This window comes from Chelonia mydas, chromosome 9, assembly GCF_015237465.2.
Source record: "Chelonia mydas isolate rCheMyd1 chromosome 9, rCheMyd1.pri.v2, whole genome shotgun sequence".
Classification (NCBI taxonomy): domain Eukaryota; kingdom Metazoa; phylum Chordata; order Testudines; family Cheloniidae; genus Chelonia; species Chelonia mydas.
The window spans coordinates 100,430,828-100,453,504 of record NC_057855.1 but is presented as its reverse complement, the minus strand read 5'-3'; the positions used below and the strand labels follow the sequence as shown (position 1 = coordinate 100,453,504).

At 52.9% G+C, this 22,677-nt stretch overlaps 1 protein-coding gene across 1 annotated transcript in view; it reads right to left on the bottom strand.

Moving 5' to 3' along the window:
• DLG3 (discs large MAGUK scaffold protein 3) overlaps positions 1 to 22,677 on the bottom strand; it is a 177,184-nt gene that overhangs the window by 51,358 nt on the left and 103,149 nt on the right. Inside the window, 8 exon segments of the mRNA XM_043522989.1 lie at positions 2,281 to 2,383; positions 6,027 to 6,183; positions 14,656 to 14,815; positions 15,118 to 15,136; positions 15,138 to 15,263; positions 17,771 to 17,907; positions 18,360 to 18,529; positions 20,663 to 20,787. Coding sequence (XP_043378924.1) covers positions 2,281 to 2,383; positions 6,027 to 6,183; positions 14,656 to 14,815; positions 15,118 to 15,136; positions 15,138 to 15,263; positions 17,771 to 17,907; positions 18,360 to 18,529; positions 20,663 to 20,787 — 997 coding nt within the window.

The following is a 22,677-nucleotide window of genomic DNA, read 5'->3' as shown; positions in this document are numbered from 1 at the left end:
GGGTGTTCCTTTATGCAACTCTGCAGATGCACCTCACTCCTGGCCTCCAGCACTCCCTGCTACGCCAATCCTGGGAACCTCCTCCCCACAACGCTGGTGAAGCATCCCAGCTAATCTAGTCTCAACACAACTCAGTTTTGACCTGTGACCCCAATTCCCATTTGCCCCTGACATTTCTGGAAATGTATGTGCCGCCTTCTTGAACAATAGCTAAACAGTTGTTGTCCTCTTTGCATCTCCTCACCTGTTCTTAAATTTCAGAACAAGGGATAATGCAAAACGTACGAAGAGGAGCGCAGAGCTCTGGATTAGGATGGACAACCCATTCCGCTCCCTCCTGTACCAACACTAAGCAGAGCTCCACCAAGGGCTCAGGGAAAGATGGTTTTTCCCTAGTTTTTTTATGCCATCTCTAAATACATAGACTCTTTGTCCCACGCACAGAAGGCTGCAGATCCCTGGCTATGGACATGGGGACTGATACGCAGCAAGAACACATCCCCTTGTGGGCATGTCAGACCTGGTGTATTAGTCTTTTTCCCTAAAGGCTGGTTATGTTAATGACCCTGGCTGGCTGGCCAGCCTGGGATGGTTTGGAATTCAGACTATTCAGATCGCTGCAGTGTTTGCCCCTTCACCAGTGGTAGGCATGTGCACATTCCAGCAGCTGAGAACAGATGCACCTTTGCTCTTTTCCAAATGAGGAAATAACACTAGATCTGTCCCCACCTTTGTGAGGCAGGTGGGTGTGCAAATGTGAGCAGGATCGTTTTCAGCAGGATACCTCTTGAGAACAAGAATCCCTCTTTTCTCTAACGGCAGTAATCTGTAACAGGTCCCCATTTACTGGAGACTAGAGAGCTCCCAGAAAGTCTGTGTCAGGTAACAGGAATATGAGTCAAGATGGCTGACTTACCAAGCATAAAAATGTAGCCTCAATCTTCTCTATAACATCAAGCACCAGACCCACATTTTTTACCACCCAACTGAGCCAGTCTGCTGCTGCGGTCTCCTTCCCCACCCTTCTGGGATGTCCTGCAAGGTGAGACCTAAGTCCACATACCAACAGCTTCCTGTTGCGGGAGGTGAGAGCCTGTCCCTAGCAGCTTGTGGGGGTGAAATGTGACGAGGCCTCACTGTCCATTTGGATCAGCACCATTTTTTGGGATACTGACATTGTGGGACCCTACAGTGCACTCAGGGCTGCCCTTACTGCTGCAACATTTATTTGAGAAGGGGACCAGACACCTTGGATGTTGCCCCCTTACCCAAGGGTTCCCCCTTTGGCTGGTCACCAACATTGGTCTAGCTGGTCACTGAAGGAATTTGGAAGTTCCCTGCATACTGTAGTCAGTCTGTAAACCTGCTACCAAGCTTAAGCTGAGGGAATCAGGAACGATACATGAGGTGAGTGTCCTTATCTGGCTTGGGACCATGGGCATGTCATTGTCCTTTCAGGATACCTTAAGTGACAACTTGGAGTGGATGGCACACCAAGAGGGGCAGGGATGGCGGGTGCAGGAATGGGGGGTGTGCCAAAGGGGGTGGGGGTGAGGGACATGCCAACAGGGGTGGGGGGCATGTCAAGAGGGGGGCAGGAGCTGGGAGTGCACCAAGAGAGGTGGGGGCGCCGACGGGGGCAGGAGCAATAAAGGCATCACTCTCGTCCACCAGGGGTGGACACTCTCCAGTTGTACTTGGGATGGAGACTCGTTCTCCACCTCTGACTAGAGGATGATAGGGGAGTGCAAACCCAAAGGACCGTGTGACCTCAGCTGAACCATAGCATCAGCCAGATGTGATGGCAAGAAAACCAGCATGTCAGGGGCATGGTGTGTCCTGGTCTCTGTGCATAGTCTAGGCCTGACCTCCAGAACATGGAGAAAAACTTCACAGGCTACTTTAGAGCCACGAATGTCTGCAGAAGTCACCACTAGGCATAGCTGCCGGTACTTCCAATTCCATACATGGACAAAAAAGGAGGGGCTGCTGGAATGTCAATGCAAGGGGGAACATATGCTTCCTGCTAGAGGTGGGCCAATGACACAACACTGAGCCGCATCCATCGAGTGGGGAGCAATTTCAGCTGAAGAGCCTTTAGACGAGCACTCCAGCCCCATGTCTAATAGCCAGGGTGACATATCCACAGTGAAAAGTCAAAGACTAAGGATCACCTTGGAGCTGGGGCCCTTGATTTGATTGGCTGGGGCTAGTGTACAAGGGAGGGGGCCCCGCAGCCGGGCCGTACAGTGCGTGTCAGCACTCTTGGCAATTTCCTACCTTCAGGTCTGTACTGAGCGATGATGGTCACTGTCTGCCCCGCCCGTTTCAGAGCTGCTGCCGCCTGCTCGTGAGTTGCATTCCGGAGATTTACACCATTTACCTGACCAAACACAAATGAGGGAATCCGATTAGTTATTGATAGGGCAGCTTAGAGCCACAATGCCTTGAACTGCCCTCAGCTCACCAGCTGAGACCCCCTTCTCAAGTCTGCTCTATACACTCTGCTCAGAAGCCCCTTTCAAAAATAATCCCCTTAGCTAACGTCCCCTAAGATGCTAAGCTCTGCAACGCCACAAGAAACCCCCCATTTATATCTTGACCCCAGGCTTCAGTCCTAGCCGGCGATACACCTGCACAGCTTGCTCTCTCTCTCTCTCTCGCTGCAAGTTGCCGTTTGGCTACCACAGGTAGATTGCTGGTTGAGAATAGTGCAGAGAGAAGATGGCTTCACTCACCCCCTATACAGCCAGGGGAAGGTACTGTGTCCACACACAGCTACCCTGAGCACACAGTGCTACTGCCTCTGTTTGCACCTTAGGACTCCTCACTCTTTGAGGCAGGGAGTCTTCCCGCGAATACACCCATTTTCCCCTGGACTGCCTGCTGGTGAACTGAAGGAAACCTGTGAGGGAGCTGACAGCTCTGATGGTAAAGGTGACAGTTGTCAGGTTGACATTTCTCTGTCTGTGCCAGCGAGGTGTTCTGGACTGATTGAACCTGCAGCGACTGAAACTCAGTTGGTGGTCACCTCTACAAAATCTGGGTTAACTTGCAGTGACTGCTACACGCCCGGCAACGGACTGAAATATTTCTGTGTGTGGATTCAAAATGCATTTCAGTCATCTGAGGGGGAAGGACAATATCTACAACTTAACAGTAACAAATTCACATGCATTAGAGAGAAAGGGGTTTTCCCATCACTAAGGCCTTATCTACAGGGAAAAGATTTACTGGGTACACTGATCTAGTTATACAGTCCCCCTGGGTGGGCACTTACTCCAATATAAGGGCTTGTCTACACTGGCACTTTACAGCGCTGCAACTTTCTCGCTCAGGGGTGTGAACTCAGCCCCCCCGAGTGCTGCAAGTTTCAGCGGTGTAAAGTGCCAGTGTAGACAGTGCACCGGCGCTGGGAGCTACGCCCTCGTGGAGGTGGTTTTTTAGAGCTCTCCCAGTGCTGGCGACCACGCAAGCCACATGAAAGCACTGCCACCCGTGAATACATGCCCTAAGAGTGGCTTTCTTAAACCCCTTCCCAAGCATCATAAGCTACATGTAAAAAGTTACTCTTATACCTGTATAATATGTCCAAATGGGGAGGGTGGGGTATACCAGTATAACTAGACCAGTTTGAATTCACACCTAAGCTCACACCGAAACACTGTCCTGTGTAGAGAAGGACTAGTACTCCAAACTACAGGCTGCGTAAGAGCAACAGCCGATAGAAACGATACACACCGATTTCAGCAGCCAAACAGGAAACCATTACAAATAACACACACACTCTGACCCCTCTCCAAAAAAGGCTCTAGATACAATCACAGTCTCTCAGATCAAACTAGAGCAGGGGTGGCCAACCGGAGCCTGAGAAGGAGCCAGAATTTACCAGTGTACATTGCCAAAGAGCCACAGTAATACATCAGCAGCCCCACATCAGCTCCCTGCCCCACTCCCAGCACCTCCTGCCTGCCGGCAGCCCCACCGATCAGCACCCACACCTCCTGATCAGCTGTTTCATGGCATGCAGGAGGCTCGGGGGGGGGGGGGGGGGGGGGGGAGGGGGGGAGGAGGTGGAGCGAGGGCATGGCAGGCTCAGGGAAGGGGGGCGGGAAGGGGTGGAGTTGGGGCAGGGCCTGTGGCAGAGCCAGGGGGTGAGCAGTGAGCACCCCCCGGCACATTGGAAAGTTGGCGCCTGTAGCTCCAGCCCTGGAGTCGGTGCCTAGACAAGGAGCCGCATATTCACTTCTGAAGAGCCGCATGTGGCTCCGGAGCCACAGATTGGCCACCCCTGATCTAGAGTCCTCCTTCACTCAGATGATTGAGAGCCCTTGCCCTACCCCATGCGCTGTCCAGGAGGAGATACCAGGGCATTCCTCCCCAGACAGTGCCCTCCCACTAGCTTGCTCAGGGCCAAACGCTCAGCTGCATCTGGGGATCTTTTCAGCTCAAAGTCCAGCTCCCAACTGAACCCTATCTGTTACCCCACTAGAGTAAAGGCCTCGGAATCTTGGGATGGTGGGGGGGCAATGCCTGGATTCTAGGTGACTGATGTCTTCCCTAGCAATACAGATCTCCAGCAGCCCTAGAGAACTCCTTAGAGCTAGGGCTAGCGGAGGCAAGGGCTGTGCAAGCTTCCCTACTCACTGGTCTGCCAAGGCACCTCCGGCTCGTCCCGTCCTGGACTTCTAGCCACGCCTCCGCAGTCCCGACCTGCGATTTCAGCCCACACCAGTTACGCCAAGTACTGTTGTTTTATGATGTGAACAAAGGCATCTTGGAGATTTCATTCCAAACTCCCTTGAGACCCTCTCTGTGTTCGAACCAAGGTCTCTAGAAGCGTAGACGTGGTGCCATGGGCTAGCTGAGTACATACCTAGGTCCCCAGGGGGCTTGGACTCCTGTTGCTGGCCCATGTCACTGCACCCGCACTCCTCTTGTTGCCTGCACTAGTTAGCTGGAAGCGAGCGTGGGTATGCCTCCCTGCTCTACAATCACACCTTGGCTTGTTGTGGAGACACACCCGGAGAGAATCATTCCCCTCCTAAGCATTGTGGCAATCTGCATTTCTGCCCCAGGGCTCAGCTGTAATTCCTAGCCTCTGCTTCTCCCTCCCTGGATTGGCAAAAGCTTGGACAGTGGTGCTAGGAACAACAGGGTCAGGCTGAGGAATTTGAACCTTGCTCTACAGTGGTCGCTGCTGCTCAGTGTTGGGAGTCACATCTGTGGGTCAGTCCCTGTGAGGTAAGGGCACAAATTGGTGGGAATCTTCAAAACCCCAGGGAAAGGAGGAAAATCCGCCCCCCACCCAGATCTGCTTTGGCCTCATCTGCATGGAATCAATACACTCATCAGAGTGGCAGGGGCCAAACTGAGAGATGGAATGGACCCTGCCAGGCCAAGCTCAGAACCCCGCTAAAGAATCTCTCTGGTGTGTGGCTGAAAGGATGGTTTCTAGGCAGCATCCACACACACAGCTACCCTGAGCACACAGAGCTACTGCCCCCGTCTGCACCTTGGGACTCCTCACTCTTTGAGGGGGGGGAATCTGGGTTTTGTTGGCCAAACTGCAAAGTTTTCATACTGCAAAGCTCCTCGTGCACACTCAGAGCTGAGGAATGAAAACACACGTGGAAGTGACCCTGCTGCGTCTGTGACTGGAACTCCAGCAGGACTGTGTACATTGCTGTCCTGACTTAGCTGCTGGGGCTCTAATCGCGGGGCCTGGTATCCAGGCCTCGCTCTCCTAGCTTTGCCTGGGCAGCCTCATTTTGCTGTGGAAAGAGTCTGATGCATTTGTGTCTGCACTGCTGAGAATGATAACTAGGAATGCAAAACACAAGGAGATCAAATGAACTGCTAGAGGCCAGGGGACAGGAGCTCTGTAAATGCCCGAGGTAGGGGAGACAGGTAGATTGAAGAGGCAGACTGCTAGACATCATGCAGCTATAACAGCGAGAGCAGCTCCTTGCACACAAGCCCTGCAGCTGGTCAAGGCCTCTCTCAACAGCAGTGACAGGACTCACTGATAAGATGCGATCTCCTCTCCGCAGCTCCCCACTGAGGTCGGCGGGGCCGCCAGCCAAGATGAAGGAGACGAAGATCCCCTCTCCATCCTCTCCCCCGACGATGTTGAAGCCCAGTCCAGTGGAGCCTTTGTGCAGGATGATTTTCCGGGGCTCTCTATGTGAACAGACATCAGAGACATTTAGAGAAAGGAGGGCACAACTGCCAACCAAGTCAACTGCAGTGCCCTGGGATCTGGTGCTTGCAGCTGTGCAGAAAGAAGGAAAGCCACCGAGCACAGCAGGGCGAGAGCTTCCTGACGCACCTGGAATCCGGCAGGGGTGAAGTCTCCCCGGCACCCAAGCTCAGCCTCTTGCAACTCATCAGTCAGAAATGAGGAGGCAGACAAATCACAGAGCAGGTGCTGGGAGTTGCACCATCCAACAGGCTGGAGCCTAGGGCTCCCGTCAGTCACAGGATCTAGGCCAAGGGCTGGAGGCGTTTGGAGCTTAGCAGCTGGCTGAACAGGGCTCTGTACACAGAGGAAAGGAGCTGGGGAAGGGAAGGACTGACTCTGGGGACTACAATAGGGCTCCAGGAAAGCTGCAGCCTGGGCAACATGCCACCAGGCCAAAGCTATCGGGCAGTGAGCTGGGAGGCAGTTTTATGCCAGCCAGACTTTCACCCTGAGAATAACCAAAGAGCACTGACTGGCAAAACCCACTCTGTCAAAGGAATGGATTTTACAAAATCATTTGACAGCCTCCATCGCGATTCACTCTGGAATATCTTGAAGTGCTATTGAATACTAACACAAATAATTAACAGATTTCAGAGGGGTAGCTGTGTTAGTCTGTATCAGCAAAAACAATGAGGAGTCCTTGTGGCACCTTGAAGACTAACAAATTTATTTGGGCATAAGCTTTCGTGGGCTAAAACCCACTTCATTGGATGAAGTGGGTTATAGCCCACAAAAGCTTATGCCCAAATAAATTTGTTAGTCTCTCAGGTGCCACAAATAATTAACTTTATCAAGGCTTTATATCAAAGTGCAGGTCGCCCAGGTGAAATAAATGCAGCTGTGAGTGAATGATTTAACACAGACACTGGTGTCAAGGATGGATGTGTTCTGTCATCTCTCCTGTTTGGCATTGCCATTGATTTCCTTATGGACAAATCCAACACAGGTAATGCATGGTTCAGCAACAAGACACTAGAAGATCTAGATTTTGTTGATGACACAGTCCTTCTAAGTGATAGTTCAACTAACATATAAGCAAAGACTGAAAGACTGTCCAGCATCACAAAACAGGTGGGATTAATAGTTAATTATGAAAAAACAAATTGAACAAGAACCCCAGCAATTACCAACTGAAGTATTTCTTTGGAAGGCAAAGGAAGAAAGAAGTGAGTCAATTCACGTACCGTGGCATTAACATGCAAGCTAATGGGAATGTCCAGAAAGCAATAATGTCACAAATTGGCAAGGCAGCAGCTGCATTTATCACAAGGGTTCTCAAACTCTTTTTGCCGGGACCCCCTTTGAAAACATTTTAGGCTCTGACAACCACCTCCCTCCATACCATGCCACCATTACTTCTTTGCTGCTGCTGGCAACAGCGCTGCCTTCAGAGCTGGTCGCCCAGCCAATAGCTGCCACTCTCCGGCCGCCCAGCTCTGAAGACAGCACAGAAGTAAGGGTGGCAATACTGTGACCCCCCTACAAAAGGCTTGTGACCCCCTTTTGGGTCAAGACTCCAGTTTGAGAAATGCTGATTTACTAGCTTAAACAAGATTTGGTCATTGAAAATCTAATTTATAGACCAAACTACAAATCTTAAACCCAAATGTTATTTCTGTCATAACATATGGATGTGAAAGCTGGAAATCCACCAAAGATACACGGAGATAGACATTTAAGTGCCTTAGAAGCAAATGGCTGAGGAAAATACTAAGCATTAAGTGGAACAAATTTATACCAAAATGCTGAGATTCGTCAGAGAGTTTAACAACAATTTATCTCTAAAGTTACCCAGGAAGATGATGGAAATACCCAGGACATGTATTAATAATGAAGCCAGAGCGTCTGCTGTGGAGGAACGTGTTAAAGTGGCAGCAATCCAGGGGAAGGGATGGGGGTCCCACGGCACTATGCTAGTAAATGTCCAATAGAGAACAACCCTGCCCTGGCCCCTAAGAGATGGACTGGATGGGACCTCTGGACCTGACTTCATAGGCTGCCCCCTCCTGCCCTGAAAGCTGCCATCTCTGTGGCTTACGGACACCAGCCCTTAAACCACTGTGGCATTTCTGCAGAGACAGGATGCTGCAGGGAAGGGGGCCAGGCTGGCTCCCATGAGCTCTCAGCTGGCCTTGTTCTCTGTGACCCTAGGAACTCTCAGACAGCAGGGAGAGCAGTTTGTCTGGCTGCGACACCTAAACCACTGTGTCCAACCTGGAGCGTTCAGTCTTCTGCTTACAGAATCTGGAGTCTGTAAGTCCCAGTGCCCTGCAGTCTTGCTGACAGACAGACCCCTCCGAACCACTGCAGGGAGGGGTTGTTTGAAGGCTCATGTTCCCCCAATACCAACCCCTAATTCCAGTTCTGTGTCTGGGTTACATCCAGCTGATGTTAACACACACTCCTGTCTGCCTTCCAATACAAGCATTGTTAACTCCTAGGTTATACCAAGGCTTGGCACAAGCAGAAATGCCAGGCATTGAACAGCTAGGACTTTTCGGTCCGTTCCAGTATCACCCCAGCCAAGCACGGCACCCCGGGCCCAGAAACCTCTCCCAGACGCTCCTCACTGTCTGGACAATGGTCCCACTCCCCTTCCCTACATCAGCTCAGACTAAGTGGTATTACAAAACAGTACCTTTGGTCCCATTTCTTCCTACGGCCTGGCCGCTGCCGGGAGGGAGAGAGAGATGGGGGTCCCCCATAGGACATGGATGATGAGACGTTAACGGTGAACATTGCTGTGCTGCACGCTCTGCCTGTGGTTTCCCTGCCTGGTTCTTGCTCCCCAACTGGGACACGTGCGAGGAACAGGAATGTTCTGAATGCTCTCAGCTGTCAACCCCCTGCTCTGTTTATCTCTGCCTTCTCTCTCCTGGGGCTGCTGCAGGACACGGGTCTTCTTCACCCGCACTCAGCTACTGAAAGGACACAGACTTCAGCACTTACTTCACTCTGCTTAGACCTTATAGACTTAACCCATTCTTGCCCTCGCAGGCAAAGCCAGTATCACCCAAGCCAAGGTGCGGAACAAAGGATAAGCTATCAAAATTTACTTTGTATTCTTGGAATATTCTCCAACAACAGATCCTGGCTCGTGTTAACCGCTCCCACCAGCACTGACACTAGGCCCCTCAGTAGCCCCTTCCCCTAGAATACAGAAGTGCAATGGCATCAAAATGCTAATCAAATTCCATAGTGTTTCCTGGGTGTGATTCTTCAAAAATGCAGATGCAGTTGGGGCCAAATCAGCATGCAGTAACAGAGTGCCAGGGGGCAGATACACTGCTCACTGATACAGGCAAGAACACCTGATTCATGTCAACCATCTGCTGTACTAACAGCCTCTGACTGTTCGCCGAGCGCACTACTCACACCGTCAGCTGACGGGGCACTCTGACACTGATGGGAGGACTGGCTGCTGCCCATCCAGGCAGATCAGGAGAACAGACAACACAATTCTATCTGCTGCCCTACCACATAGCTGTGTGCACAAGAGGCTCAGCGTGCAGGGAGCCCCCACACCTCATCATCAATACAATAACCCTGCATTAGAAGAAACCATCAGATTAAAGTGATCGTATTCAGACCCTACCACTCTCTGAACATCTGACAAAAGAGAACATTACCCTCATGTGGTTCTGCAGAAGAGCGGGGAACAGGGGACAGCTCTTTACACAGCCATGGCCTCTTCTGCATGGAGTGACTCACCCACATGGGGCTGGAATGAGACAGCACCAAAATCATGGCCCCTTTTATTCAAATCAGGATTGGCCCCAAATATTGGGGTGGGGGGTGGGCGGTGACCAGTACCCTGCCTTGTGCTAGCCCTGCATGGCTGGACTCGTGTCCTTTGTGTCCAGCATCGCTCTCTGGACTGTCTATATCAGGCTAGGACTCAAGGAAAGGAACCAGGTTTTAATTTGGTTTAGCACAGGTCCACCCAAAAAGGTTTCTAATGTGGTCTGGACAGCCTGTGGTTAGCCACACCTCAGACTAGACAGGACTCAACTAGATGAGGCTAGCAGTGTTCTGACATGGTGTGGCCCCATCCCCACTGACTGGCCAGATCAGGGCAGCACTTTTAACCCTGCTTCCCTAGCTGTGTTTGAACCACTCCGTGGATGCAGGTCTGGGTGCATTTCCTCTCAGTTGCTCCCTTTGCCTCTTGGCTTTGGAAGCCACATCTGAAGTGTCTGCCTGGAGTAATGGATGGCAGCTGCCTAATGTAAACGCTTTGTCCCCGCAAAGGCACGGACACAGAGTGATCTCAGCCAAATCCTATGGAAACGTCACGTGGCTGGCAGCACGGGGGCCTGGAGGGGTTAGTTTGTAAATAGGCGAATGACTTGGCCAAGAGCTCCAGGAGCAGATCCCCACCCCAAAAGGGGACATCACTCACTCACAGCTGTGGTGCATGGTAAAGCAGGCTGCAGGTGGTGTGATCTCACTTCAGCATACCTCCATGGCAGACAGGAGCTCACTGCCAGCCCCTGACACACAGATTTCCCTTGCAGAGTGTGCTGAAGTCCTCACCCTATGGCAGCTAGAAGCAGGCAGACAACTCTCCTGTTTCATCCCGATTTTGAATGAAAGAAAACAACGGCCCAGCCCCAGAGCAGCTGTGTGGTTCCTGGGCCCCTTCCTCCAGTCACACTCAGACCCGTGCTGAGTGCTTCTCCTCAGGCATGACAAACAGCCAGTTCTGCCCTGGGATCCACAGTCATGTTCCAGGGCAGAAGGAGGTGGCTATGCAGCCCACACAGACTCCTCACTCTCCCCAGTTGGTGTCCCACTCTAGGCAGCCCTTTCCTCTCCAGGATCAAATGCACTAGAAGAGCTATTCTCCATACTGGCACACAGGGTGAGTTCCCTGCACCATAATAACCTGCAATTCACACGCACCATGCCTTAAGGGTGTCAGGACACAGTACTGCCTGGAGGCGCCATTGTTCCTCACGACAGATCATGGTCTTTCACAGCTGGAGTTTCCCCATGTGTCTCCTGTATTACAATGCAAGGAAGACCTTGGCTCGGACCCTCAAGCTGGACTTCAGCATTTTTGCAACAACAGCTACAAGAGAGTTTACCTGGTGATCTGAGGCAGGTTTGCTAAGGAGTTTGTGCTACGGCTTCTGCTGTTGTTGAAGGAAGCCGCAATGTCACTACAGTTTGATCTTGTTTCTTGTTCACCAACATCAGCAGGGAAAACCATCTAGGGTTATATCAGAGACCTGCTCTGCTTCCTTGGACCTTGGAAAGGCCTCTCCATACTCCTCCTTTGTGGTCCCCAGCGCTCTCACATCTACACACAGCTTGACCTCCTGGAATCACAACGGCCACTGCTACAGCAGGACAGCACTGACGGCCTGGAGGTTTGAGCCACCACTGAGCCCAACAGTGAGTTCTGTCCACAGTGAAAAGCCCTTGGCTCTCTGGCTTTGCAAAGAGAACAGAAAGAGCACAACGCTGGGTCTGAAAGCTGTGCCTATACAAAGGTGATCTCCTGGGCTTCGTACAGCTCTCCTTCTGTTGTCTCCAATGCGAAACAGAAGGAAAACACAAGAACATTCTGCATCAGCCCAGTGGTCCAATCAGTCCGATATCCTGTCTCCACCAGTGACCAGCCCCAGACAATTCGGAGAAAGACAGAACAACAAGATCTCATCAAAGGGTGCTCTACAAGAACCGGGGAAGAACAGGATAAAGCCCCAAAGAACTAAGTCTCTTATTCTACCCAACTGATCTCAGTGATGATTCACACCCTTCTCTTCTCTTACACTCATGTGGAAGTCGGATGCAATTCGTGAGTAGGACATTGCAGCATTAACGCCCCAACCCTCATTTCAAACAAAGTGCAGTGGGGTGGTTAATGACTACAGAAAGGCCAGGACTTGGATGTTATGCCGCACCCCACCCACCAAAAACCCCCAACTGCCTTCAGCAGTAGAGCACCCTCTAGCAGCATGGTGGGCACTGAGGTCCGCGCTAACTGTAGGAGCAATGGCTCTTCCTCAATCAACCCTCCTCCTGCAGCGCAGCCCCGCCCCAGGCGGGGATAGGGGCTCAGTGCTGATTCAGCGGAACGGCTGGCTACCAGAGACCCCTAGCTGCCCCCTGGGCTAGAGGTGACTGCTGGTCACGCAGCAGTAAAACGCATGTGGAGACTGCACTGGCTCCTGCACAGGGCGCGGAGTGCGTCAAGGTGTTTTGTTGCACGTGGTACAGGAGGATGAGGGAGGCAGAGGAAACAGAGAGGCGTGAGGTCCTTTCCACTACTTGAGTTGCTGTTTGGTCTCTACCCAGATAGAACTTCTCCAGCAAATGATCCCCCACCCCGGTCCCCCGGCCTAATGAGTGCATAGATTTCCATTACTGCTATCTTCCCTTCCGGCCCGAGAAGGCGAGGGGTGAGCGGGAGGGAAGCCGCTTGCACAGTGAGCCGGAGCAGGAGCACGGCACGGGCCCTGCCTGCCACGGGAGGTGAGTGCAGGGCTGGCTGCGGAGGATGCACGTGCTGGAGGCAGCTCACTGAGACGCCAAGTGAAGCTGGCCTAGCCGAGGACGGCAGAGCCCACCACACGACAAATCAGAGACTGGAGAATACAGCAGCAGCCGGCGCTGGCCTGTCATTCCTGTCAGACACGGCTCCCCCCCCCGCCGCCCTGGCGTCTCTGCCTTGCTGGCTCCTGGGCAGCAGCATCCTCTAGCGGCCAGTCACTGGCACTGCATCACAAACAACGGCCCAGTCACTGCTTCTTCATGCCCAGTCCATGCTTAAGGGTCTAGAGGGGAGAGGATGGAGGGGAGGGGCTGCTTTAACCCTGTCTGTCCACATGAATGTGCGTCTGACACAGAAAGGCCCAACAGTAATGGGCCGAATGTGCATGATACACTACACGCCTCCAGTCACAGCCCCCAGGGTTACGGCTGCCAGGGGCAGGGGAGCTGGAGCCGCAGGATATGGCAGACCTTGGTTACGGGGACAGAAGTGCACGTTCAGGGCAATGTGGAGGGACTTAGCTCCACACTGCCCTGGACACACAGGAGCTCCTGTTCAGGGAGAGAAAATAAAGCAGGGACAGAACCCAGCCCCCTGGACCCGCGTGACAGGGCCCAGCGACAGCACAGGGCTGCAAAGGGGGTCCCAAGCTGTCACCCCAACCCTCACCCTGAGCCGGTCCCAATCCTGCCGTCACCCCAACCCTTACCCTGAGCTGGTCCCAATCCTGCTGTCACCCCAACCCCCACCCTGAGCCAGTCCTAACCCTGCTGTCACCCCAGCCCCTACCCTGAGCTGGTCCTAACCCTGCTGTCACCCCAACCCTAAAGCCAATTGTAGCCCTGCTGTTACCAAACGCTAGAAGTCAGTTCTAACTGTGAACCAACCCCAGCTGTATGCTAAAGACAGAAAGTAGCAAATCACAGTAACAGTGACTAAAGCCCTTTGTCTTTCTCTGCCTCAAAGAGCTTTGTGTCCTACTTCACACTCACCCAAGACCTATTTCTGCTCCTTGCTCCCCCGAGAGAGAGGCAAGAGCTGGCACCACTTAGGAACCAAATTGAATTGCTCTGTATATGATGTTAATGATGAGCGAGGAACCTCAGAGTGACATGCAGGAAGCAGGAGAACTCAGAGCATTGGCAGAATCCCTGCTGCATGAACAGTTTGAAATGAACAGATGGAAGAGGAGCCAGGACTCTCAAAGCAGAAACGCATGCATGGCCCAGGATGAAGAGATGTAATTGGGCTGACAACGTTTTTCCACTACTATCATCCCAAAGGACCTCAGCATCATCTCCAGAGGTTTTGGTGCATTGGTGGGGAGCATCCCTGGGCTCTGAGCAGGGGGAACGGCCTGAATTGCCTGTGTGGGATTCCACCATAAATGTGATTTGCCTTAACCAGATTTTTAATGAGCAAAGGAAATGAAAACCAAAGAATCATAAATGTAGGAGCACTTAAGTCTCAAAAGAGTTCAAAGAGGAGCAGAGGGGGCAAAGGGGCATGGGAGGGACATGGGGAATGGGGTCAGAGCCACTAAAATGATCTCTCTAGCTTGGTGCTTATCCCCATGGTATCTATGCATCAAAATCAAGAGGGAGACTCAGGATTTCCACAGGCCTGAGGGAGCAGAATCTGTCCCAGGGACTTTTAAAGAACGCTAAACCCCCTAACAAATAGGGGTTTTGTGCTGGCACCTGCTGCAAGGAAGCTCAGCACCTGTGGCCCTAGGCCTGGGGGCTGGGGACGGATTCACTAGGTCAATAAATATTGCCACTCCACCTACAGATCCCTTGGAAAAGAAGGGAGGGAGGGAGGGAGGGAGAGAGAAGGGATTCGAGAGGGAGGGGGATCTCCCAGAGCTTTTTCTCTGAGCTGTCTCTACCCTCAGGCCCTTGCTCACCTGGTGAAGTCCTCCTCCCCAATCATATGTCGAGGGATGGGCGAGTACCTAGATGGGGTCACCTGTGGCGGGGCTGGGTAGGTGGGTTTGTTCTCAACACTGCCGAGGTAACCCAGACTGGTGTTATGGCTTATGTGGTTATCGGCCAAGGCTGAGAAGGCTGCAGAGAAGGAAAAGACAAAATCAGGAGCAGAAGTCCTGGGCCCGGCTGCTCTGGTCTACAACTAGGGAGCACAAGCCCTGTGTTCCCATTGCTAGCACACATTTCCCTCCAGTGCCCCGCACCCTGTGGGGCTCCCCACCTCCCAAGACCCTCCCATCCCCTTTCACACTCTCACATGCCCCTCTCCCTTCGGCCCTGCTGTTCACCCCCCACATCCTTCCCCAAGGGTTCTTGTGGCACTGTGGCACAGCTGTGCTCTCCTGGGAGCCGGGCTGAGGCTGGCAGGCTGGCGTACGTACTGCTGGCATAGTCGGGGGGGCGCGTACATGTCGTTGAGGTGGACGTTGCCAGGCTTGGCCACTTTCAGGTACACCATGTCGGAGGTATTCTTCAGAGAGGCCACCGCCTCCTCGTGCCGCACGTCCTGCAGGTTCGTGTTATTCACCTGCGAGAGAGGGGCCGGGGGCAGTGAGGGAGACAGAGGAAACAAACAGAAAGGCATGAGGTCCTTTCTACTACTTGAGTTGCTGTTTGGTCTCTACCAGATAGAACTTTTCCAGCAAATGATCCCCCACCCCGGTCCCCCTGGCCTAACGAGTGCATAGCTTTCCATTACTGCTGTCTTCCCTGGGATTCCAGGGATTGGTCCTGCTTTGAGCAGGGGGTTGGACTAGATGACCTCCTGAGGTCCCTTCCGACTCTGATATTCTGTGATTCTATGAGAGGCAGAGGAGGGGTCAGGGAGGAGATAAAGGACTGGGTTCAAACAATCCCGGTTTTGTTTCACTGCTACATCCCCGGTGAAGTGGGATGTGACGTGTCTCCAAGTGGCGTTTCAGTAGCATGTGCTGGGTTGCATCTCAGCTGCAGAAACAGCTAGAGTGATTCCCAGACTGCGTGCAACAAGTACAGCCATTCACCAGGCCTTTCAAACACTGCCGTTGGCAGCGTTGTTGCAGCCGCGTTGGTCCCAGGTATCTCTTATGGGACTAACTTCTGTTGGAGGGACAGCTTCGAGCTTCACAGAGCTTCACAGAGCTCTTCCTCAGGTCTGGAGAAGGCAACCAGCATGTCCAAGTTAAACATAAGAGGTTCACACATGCTGTAGGAGACCACTTAAAGTGAAGTGGGCTATTAAGGGTTAGCGGGCAGAAGGGTGTGTTAAAATGGTTGTAATGAGCCATAAAACCAGTGTCTCTGTTAAGACCATGGTTTTTAGTGTCCAGCCGAGTTCTGAATGGAAGTTCCCAGCCTCGTCTCTAGAAAGCGTTGTGCAGGCTTCCTATGAGGACCAGGACTGGGAGATCAGATACCGAGTGATCCCTTTGAGAAAAGTGCTCGCCCATGGGTGACAGGGTGTTTTTGTCTTAAGACTGCCTCAACCTTTCTTTGGGGTATCATCAAATGATTACAACTCAGACTTGATGGGGACCGCATCCTTAAAAAAATATTTCCTGAATCCCCTTTTCTAGCCTTCAAACAACCCCCAGCCTCGCCTGGCTCATCATCAGAAGCAAGCTCCACACAGACCAGGAGACGCCAACTCAGAGCAGCTCCAGACCCTGCCAGAACAACAGATGCAAAACCTGCAGACACAGCTCTGCTGATACAATGATCAACACCCCCCACAACACACCTTTCAGGATCCATGGGTCCTACACAAGCCTATCGCAACGTGTGGTGTACCTCATCCAATGCACTCAATGCCCCAATGACAACAATGTGGGTGAAACCCGACAATCACTACGCTCTCGAATGAACTCACAAAGAAAAATAAGACAAAACAGCCGGTCACCCATGGGTGAACACTTTTCTCAAAGGGATCACTCGGTATCTGACTTCCCAGTCCTGGTCCTCACAGGAAACCTGCACAACGCCTTCTAGAGATGAGGCTGGGAACTTCCATTCAGAACTCGGCTGGACACTAAAAACCATGGTCTTAACAGAGACACTGGTTTTATGGCTCATTACAACCATTTTAACACACCTTCTGCCCACTAACTGTAACTGCCCACTTCACTTTCAGTGGTCTCCTACAGCATGTGTGAACCGCTTATGCTTAACAATCTGTCCCACCTTGTGTTTAGCTTGGACATACTGGTTGCCTTCTCCAGACCCGAGGAAGAGTCTGTGAAGCTTGACAGCTTGTCCCTTCCTCTAACGGAAGTCGGGCTAGTTACCTTGTCCCTCTTTTACATACGGGGTATTTGTTTATCTTCATGACACAGAAACTCCTCCTTACAGTGCCAGTTATACCCTCTCCGGGTCTGCATGTCACTCATTTCACTGCACCACGCAGCCACTATCCCAAAATATAGGAACATGATCATCCTTTGTTTATTCAGTGTCCAAAGTGCGGTCCCTTCCCAGCCATGGGGAGCTGTGGGAATCCCTGACTTCAGTGCACATCAAATCTCAGGCATGTCATTAATGTCATATTTGGGAATTCACTCAGGGCCCCGAGCCCCAGCCCTGCCGGGACATTCACCTTGTCAGCAAACAGTGATAGTAACAACCGGGAACAATCCTACATCCAGCAGGCCACATTCACCAGCTCACTCAGGCTGCTCTGTGTCACCCTGGTGATGCAAAGCAGCCACTACCCATTGGTCTGTTCTGGGACAAGCTCTCCCCTGTCCCTTCTCCATTGCCCTGATAGGAATCCAGCTGGTGGGACTTTGTCATTATGGCAATCTAATGATCAGCGAGTGCAAACTAACAACTCCTGCTCATTGCCCACTGGGGCGCAGCGATATAACCCTGGTGCCCAGGCCTTGGGAAGGAGAGCTAGTGGGGAGAAAGGGCACTGGAGCAATGGAAAGCCTAGGCTGTATATGGAGCAAGAGCCAGTGCTGGGCAGAGAGAGCTTTAGATCAGATACCTCACAGAGACCTGGCATCCCCACCTCCCTCTGTCGCTCTCTAGAGCCCAGAGGAAGGTGCGTGTGCTCACCGCCAGCAGCCGGTCCCCGATCTGCAGCCGGCCATCCTTCTGGGCAGCCCCTCCCTCAATGATCTTGGTGATGTAGATGCTGTTGTCTCCTGGGATGTGCTGGTTTCCGATTCCACCTGCGATGCTGAAGCCTAGTCCTGAGGAGAACACAAGAGGCAATGAGAGGAGACTGAAGAGTCACTAGATGGTGAGTGGAAAACACCTGCCTGGGGACGCAGGGAATTTAGAACGCCAATGGTCGCTCACCTTGCTCCTCCGCCCACGCTCTCATGCAGCTCCTCCTGTTGGGGGCCTGTTACTTGGGCTTGGCTAAGCACATGGAGCAGATGGAGAGGATGGTGGCCTCTGGTCCCCGAGCAATCAGGGACATATGGAGAGGCCAGTACGCTCTGACTACCAAGTGTTGCTATAACCACACATCTGTTCAACTGGCGCAGGGAACCCTGTGCTGCCCAGATCCTGACCCATGATTTCCCAGGCCCCACACAGCTTGCTGCTCCCCTCAGTCCCGACCCACCGCCCCCCAGGCCATTTATGTCCCAGTCACAGGGGCTGGGTTAGGCTACCGCAGCCATTTAAGAGATTTCACCTTTGGGTCCTTTCATCAGGTTAACTTCCATTATAGTCTCAGGTGGGGGCTGCCTCCGACGCACCACAAGTCGAACCACCGGGCCTGCTTCCTTCAGTGCCTCCACTGCCTTGCTGTGCACCACCTCAGAGACATCCACCTCGTTCACCCGCAGGACGCAGTCGTTCACCCTGCAAGCAGCACACACATCATGGGCGGACCCCCTGGCTGCTCTCATTACGGTGTTTAGACAGCTCTTGCCTCAAGTCTCTGGAGAATCTCCTGGGAGTTCCCCCGAATCCACGGTCCTTCAGTCTCCTCTGACCCCTCCACACCTTGGCCTAGGCCACAAATCTCCATCCAGACCCCCGTGAACTTCACTGGGAACACAGTTCTCTCTCCTTCCATCCGACTGAGCCCCAGAGATGCTGAATCAGGACACTGAGCTTGTGGACAGGACTACAGTACGGACATTCTCATGCCAGGCCCAGCCGCTTAACAGGAGGTGGGTGGAGAGGGGCCTGTGATGGGGCGTTCACCCCACACTTGCTCCAAAAGGGGTTAATGGAAGACAGGTGGGCCAATTAACCTACCAGGCTGAGAAGAAAGCCCTAATTAGGGGAAGCTCACCTGTGCAGGAGCAGGCAGGGCTTCTAGAAAGCTAGGGAGCTGACAGCAGAGAGGGGCTGCAGGGAAGCAGTCTGCAGTCACTCCCTGGGGGGAGGAAGTTAGGGCTGGCACACCTGGTGTGGGGAGCCAGAAGGGGCAGGAAAGTCTCAGCGAAAAGGCAGCAAGGCTCAGGATGGTGCAGACCTTGGCTGCTGATCAGATGGTCCCTGAGCTGGAATCCAGGGAGAGGGCAGGTTCGGGTTCCACTGGGGAAGTGGCACCATGGGGCAGTGAATGGGAAGGCTGCCTAAACCTGCTGGTAAGGAAAGACTTTGATACCCTGGAAGGGGAAGACAGGCGTAGAGACATGAGCCACAGAGAGGGAGAGAACGAGCGGCTGCAGGGTGTGCAGTGAGCAGCAGAAGGGGGCCTCAGACCTGGAAAGAGCTAATCCCCAGAGCGGCCACGAGGAGGCGCCACCTGCAGTGAGTGGGGGATCCTGTGGGAAGGGGATCCTTCAGCATGACAGAGGGGTGAGAGAGACCCCCTCAGCTGGAGGAGGGGGAAGCATGGCAGATCCCTGACACGGACAGAGGGGACAGGGGGTCTGACGACTCATTGGTGGTAAAGGGGGAGATAAAGAGAATAGGCAAAGAAACCAGTCCCCAAATTCTCTTGTCCCAAATCACCCACAACATGGCCCATCACCCCATTCTCCCCACAAGGGATTCAGCCCCTCTTCTTGTCCTCCCAGCACCACCGCTGCTACTCAACAGCGCCGCACACACAGACCTCTGGCGATGCCTCCCAGTTCCAACCTGCAGCTCCCGGCTTCCCCACAGCGCCCCAGAGCCCCCCAGTCCTGACACATAGGCTCCCTGCTGTTCCTGGCAGGAGTCTCCCCTGAGGAGATGTGAACAAATTCTCTGACGAAGGTTTCTAACCATCAGAGGAGTGCAGTTCTGGAACAGCCTTCCAAGGGAAGCAGTGGGGGGCAAAAGACCTATCTGGCTTCAAGACTAAGCTCGATAAGTGTATGGAGGAGATGGTATGATGGGATAACATGATTTTGGCAATTAACTGATCTTTGACTATTAGCGGTAAATAGGCCCAATGGCCTGTGATGGGATGTTAGATGGGGTGGGATCTGAGTTACTACAGAGAATTCTTTCCTGGTATCTGGCTGATGAGTCTTGCCCACATGCTCAGGGTTCAGCTGATCGCCATATTTGAGGTCGGGAAGGAATTTTCCTCCAGGGCAGATTGGCAGAGGCCCTGGGGGTTTTTCGCCTTCCCCTGCAGCCTGGGGCACGAGTCACTTGCTGGAGGATTCTCTGCACCTTGAAGTCTTTAAACCATGATTTGAGGAGTTCAATAGCTCAGACAGAGGTGAGAGGTTTGTTACAGTAGTGGGTGGGTGAGATTCTGTGGCCTGCCTTGTGCAGGTCAGACTAGATGATCGTAGTGGTCCCTTCTGACCTTAAGGTCTATGAGACTCAGCTGAGACTCACCAACTCACTGCTTGGGGGAGCCAGTTCCGCATGGCTGGAAAGCCCTGCGTACTAACCCTGTGCTTCAAGTCTGCCTATCTGCTGGGCTTGGGAAAGCGAGCGCCGGGAACACCGACCTGTGCGGCATTAAAGCCACATCGAGCTGCTGCCACGTGACCCCACTGCATCGTGCTCAGGCCGGGACAGCAGTTTTCAGGTACTCACCCTAGGCGGCCATCCATCGCCGCAGCTCCACCAGGGATGATTTTCGTGATAAAAATCCCTGGATCATCAGGAACATGGGGATTATCAATTCCCCCTGCAATGCTGAAGCCAAGGCCAGAGTTACCCTGGGGAAAAGCAAAACACAGGGAGCCTTTCTGAGGAGGGAACTTGCTCCCTTGGAGCTTGTACACGCCCCAGGCCAGAGGACGAATTAGGGCACCGCCCTCCCCGCTCTGATGGTGCCATGCCAGCGAACCCCTCCCAGACCAGCAACTCTCAGGATGGCACAGTCGCGCTTGCAGAATCTGGATTCATCCAGGTCCCCCTGGCTCTCAGGCAGGCTGAGAGGACAGTGGTTTACAGAGGCTCGTGCACGCGATGTGAGTTGCGCGGATACTCCAGCAAGGCGTGCTGAGAAGGTGGAGCAGCAGAATGGGAGACGCTCAGAGCCAGAGCTCTCCCTCCCAGGAGCCATGTCTCTGCTGACAGCCGGAGCCAGGGTAAAGCTACCACCAGTGCCAGCTTCCAAGGAGTAGATCCCAGTATCTGCCAGGGGAGAGAACCACGGCTTGTGCTGGTACCAACATGTCTGATCCGATGACACGGGGAATCTCCTGTGCCGCCCAGGAGAGAACACCTGCACAGGGGCTTGGCACAGAGCCAGTGCTAGGCGAGAGGGTTTTAGAGCAGAAACCTCACAGAGACCTCCCCGCCTCCCTCTGTTTCTCTCTCGAGCCCAGAGGAAAGTGTGTGCGCTCCCTGAAGAACTCCAGAAATGCGATTTTTGGACTCTGATTCTCTCAGATGCACCAGTTTACACTGAGGTAACTACTGACTTCGGCAAAGTTATTCCTGAGGCACACTGGTGCGAACAGGTGGAGAACAGGCCCCCGGTCTCTGCGTCGGAGTAGGAATTACAGAGAACCCTGGAATGGCCAGGTGAACACACAGATCTATTATGGGCCTGGGGCAAGAGAGCGGGGGACAGTGCAGAATCACGTTATGCAGGGTCCTCCTTTCTGACACACTGAAACTAAGTGACTTGGGCATTGTCCTTTCTTGGTGAGAAACCATGCGGGCAGTGCTGACCATCCAACTGGGGTTCTTACGCCGCACCCCTCCCTGCCATATCCTAGTGCCTAAGGCATCTGCTGCCCATGCCCCATCCCTCTGTCAAAAACCCAGCAGCATGGCTCTTGTTTGCAGCAGCCTTGTTTGGTGACAGGACTTCGGATTAAGTTTCTATTCTCCTACACAGGGTTGAAGTGGACAAGACCACCTTGTTTTGCTGTTCTGCCTTAGAAAAGCGTATTTTCTCCTTTTCTCCTCACACAGAAAGGCCGACATCTTGTCTCGCCCTCTCATGAATTTCTCACAAGGGAGACCTTGGACTCTGGGTCACCTCTGTGGCCCAGGACCCGAGAGAACTGAGGCTATCAATGCGGTGATTGTGTGCTTAGCCCCTCAGATGGATCCCATCAATGTCAGACAAGCACTGGCATTGTCTGCTAGAGGTCTCTCTTTAAACAGCTGGGCTTGAAGAATCACTTGTGAAGAGACCTGGTGAGATGGACAAGAACACTCAGAGGACTAGATAGATCCTTTTCTGGGGAATGCCAATAAGCCAAGAAACGTAAGGTGGAATAGGGCCCAGGGTTTTGAATACAACCCCGTAGCTGAGAGTTTGCAAACCGCTGCCTGGAGATTCCATGAGCTGTACCAGTTGCTCTTTAGTTTTCATGATGTGGTAATCCGAGACTCTTCTTCTTCTCCCCACTGTAAACAACTGGGTTCATCCAATGTATCAGCTCTTCAAACATGCAGTGAACACTTCTATGACATTACAACAAACCCATCATATGGCTTGTTTAGTCTGCAGAAGAGAAGAGTGAGGGGGCATTTGATAGCAACCTTCAACTACCTGAAGGGGGGTTCCAAAGGGGATGGAGCTCGACTATTCTCAGTGGTGACAGATGACAGAACAAGGAGTAATGGTCTCAAGTTGCAGTGGGGGA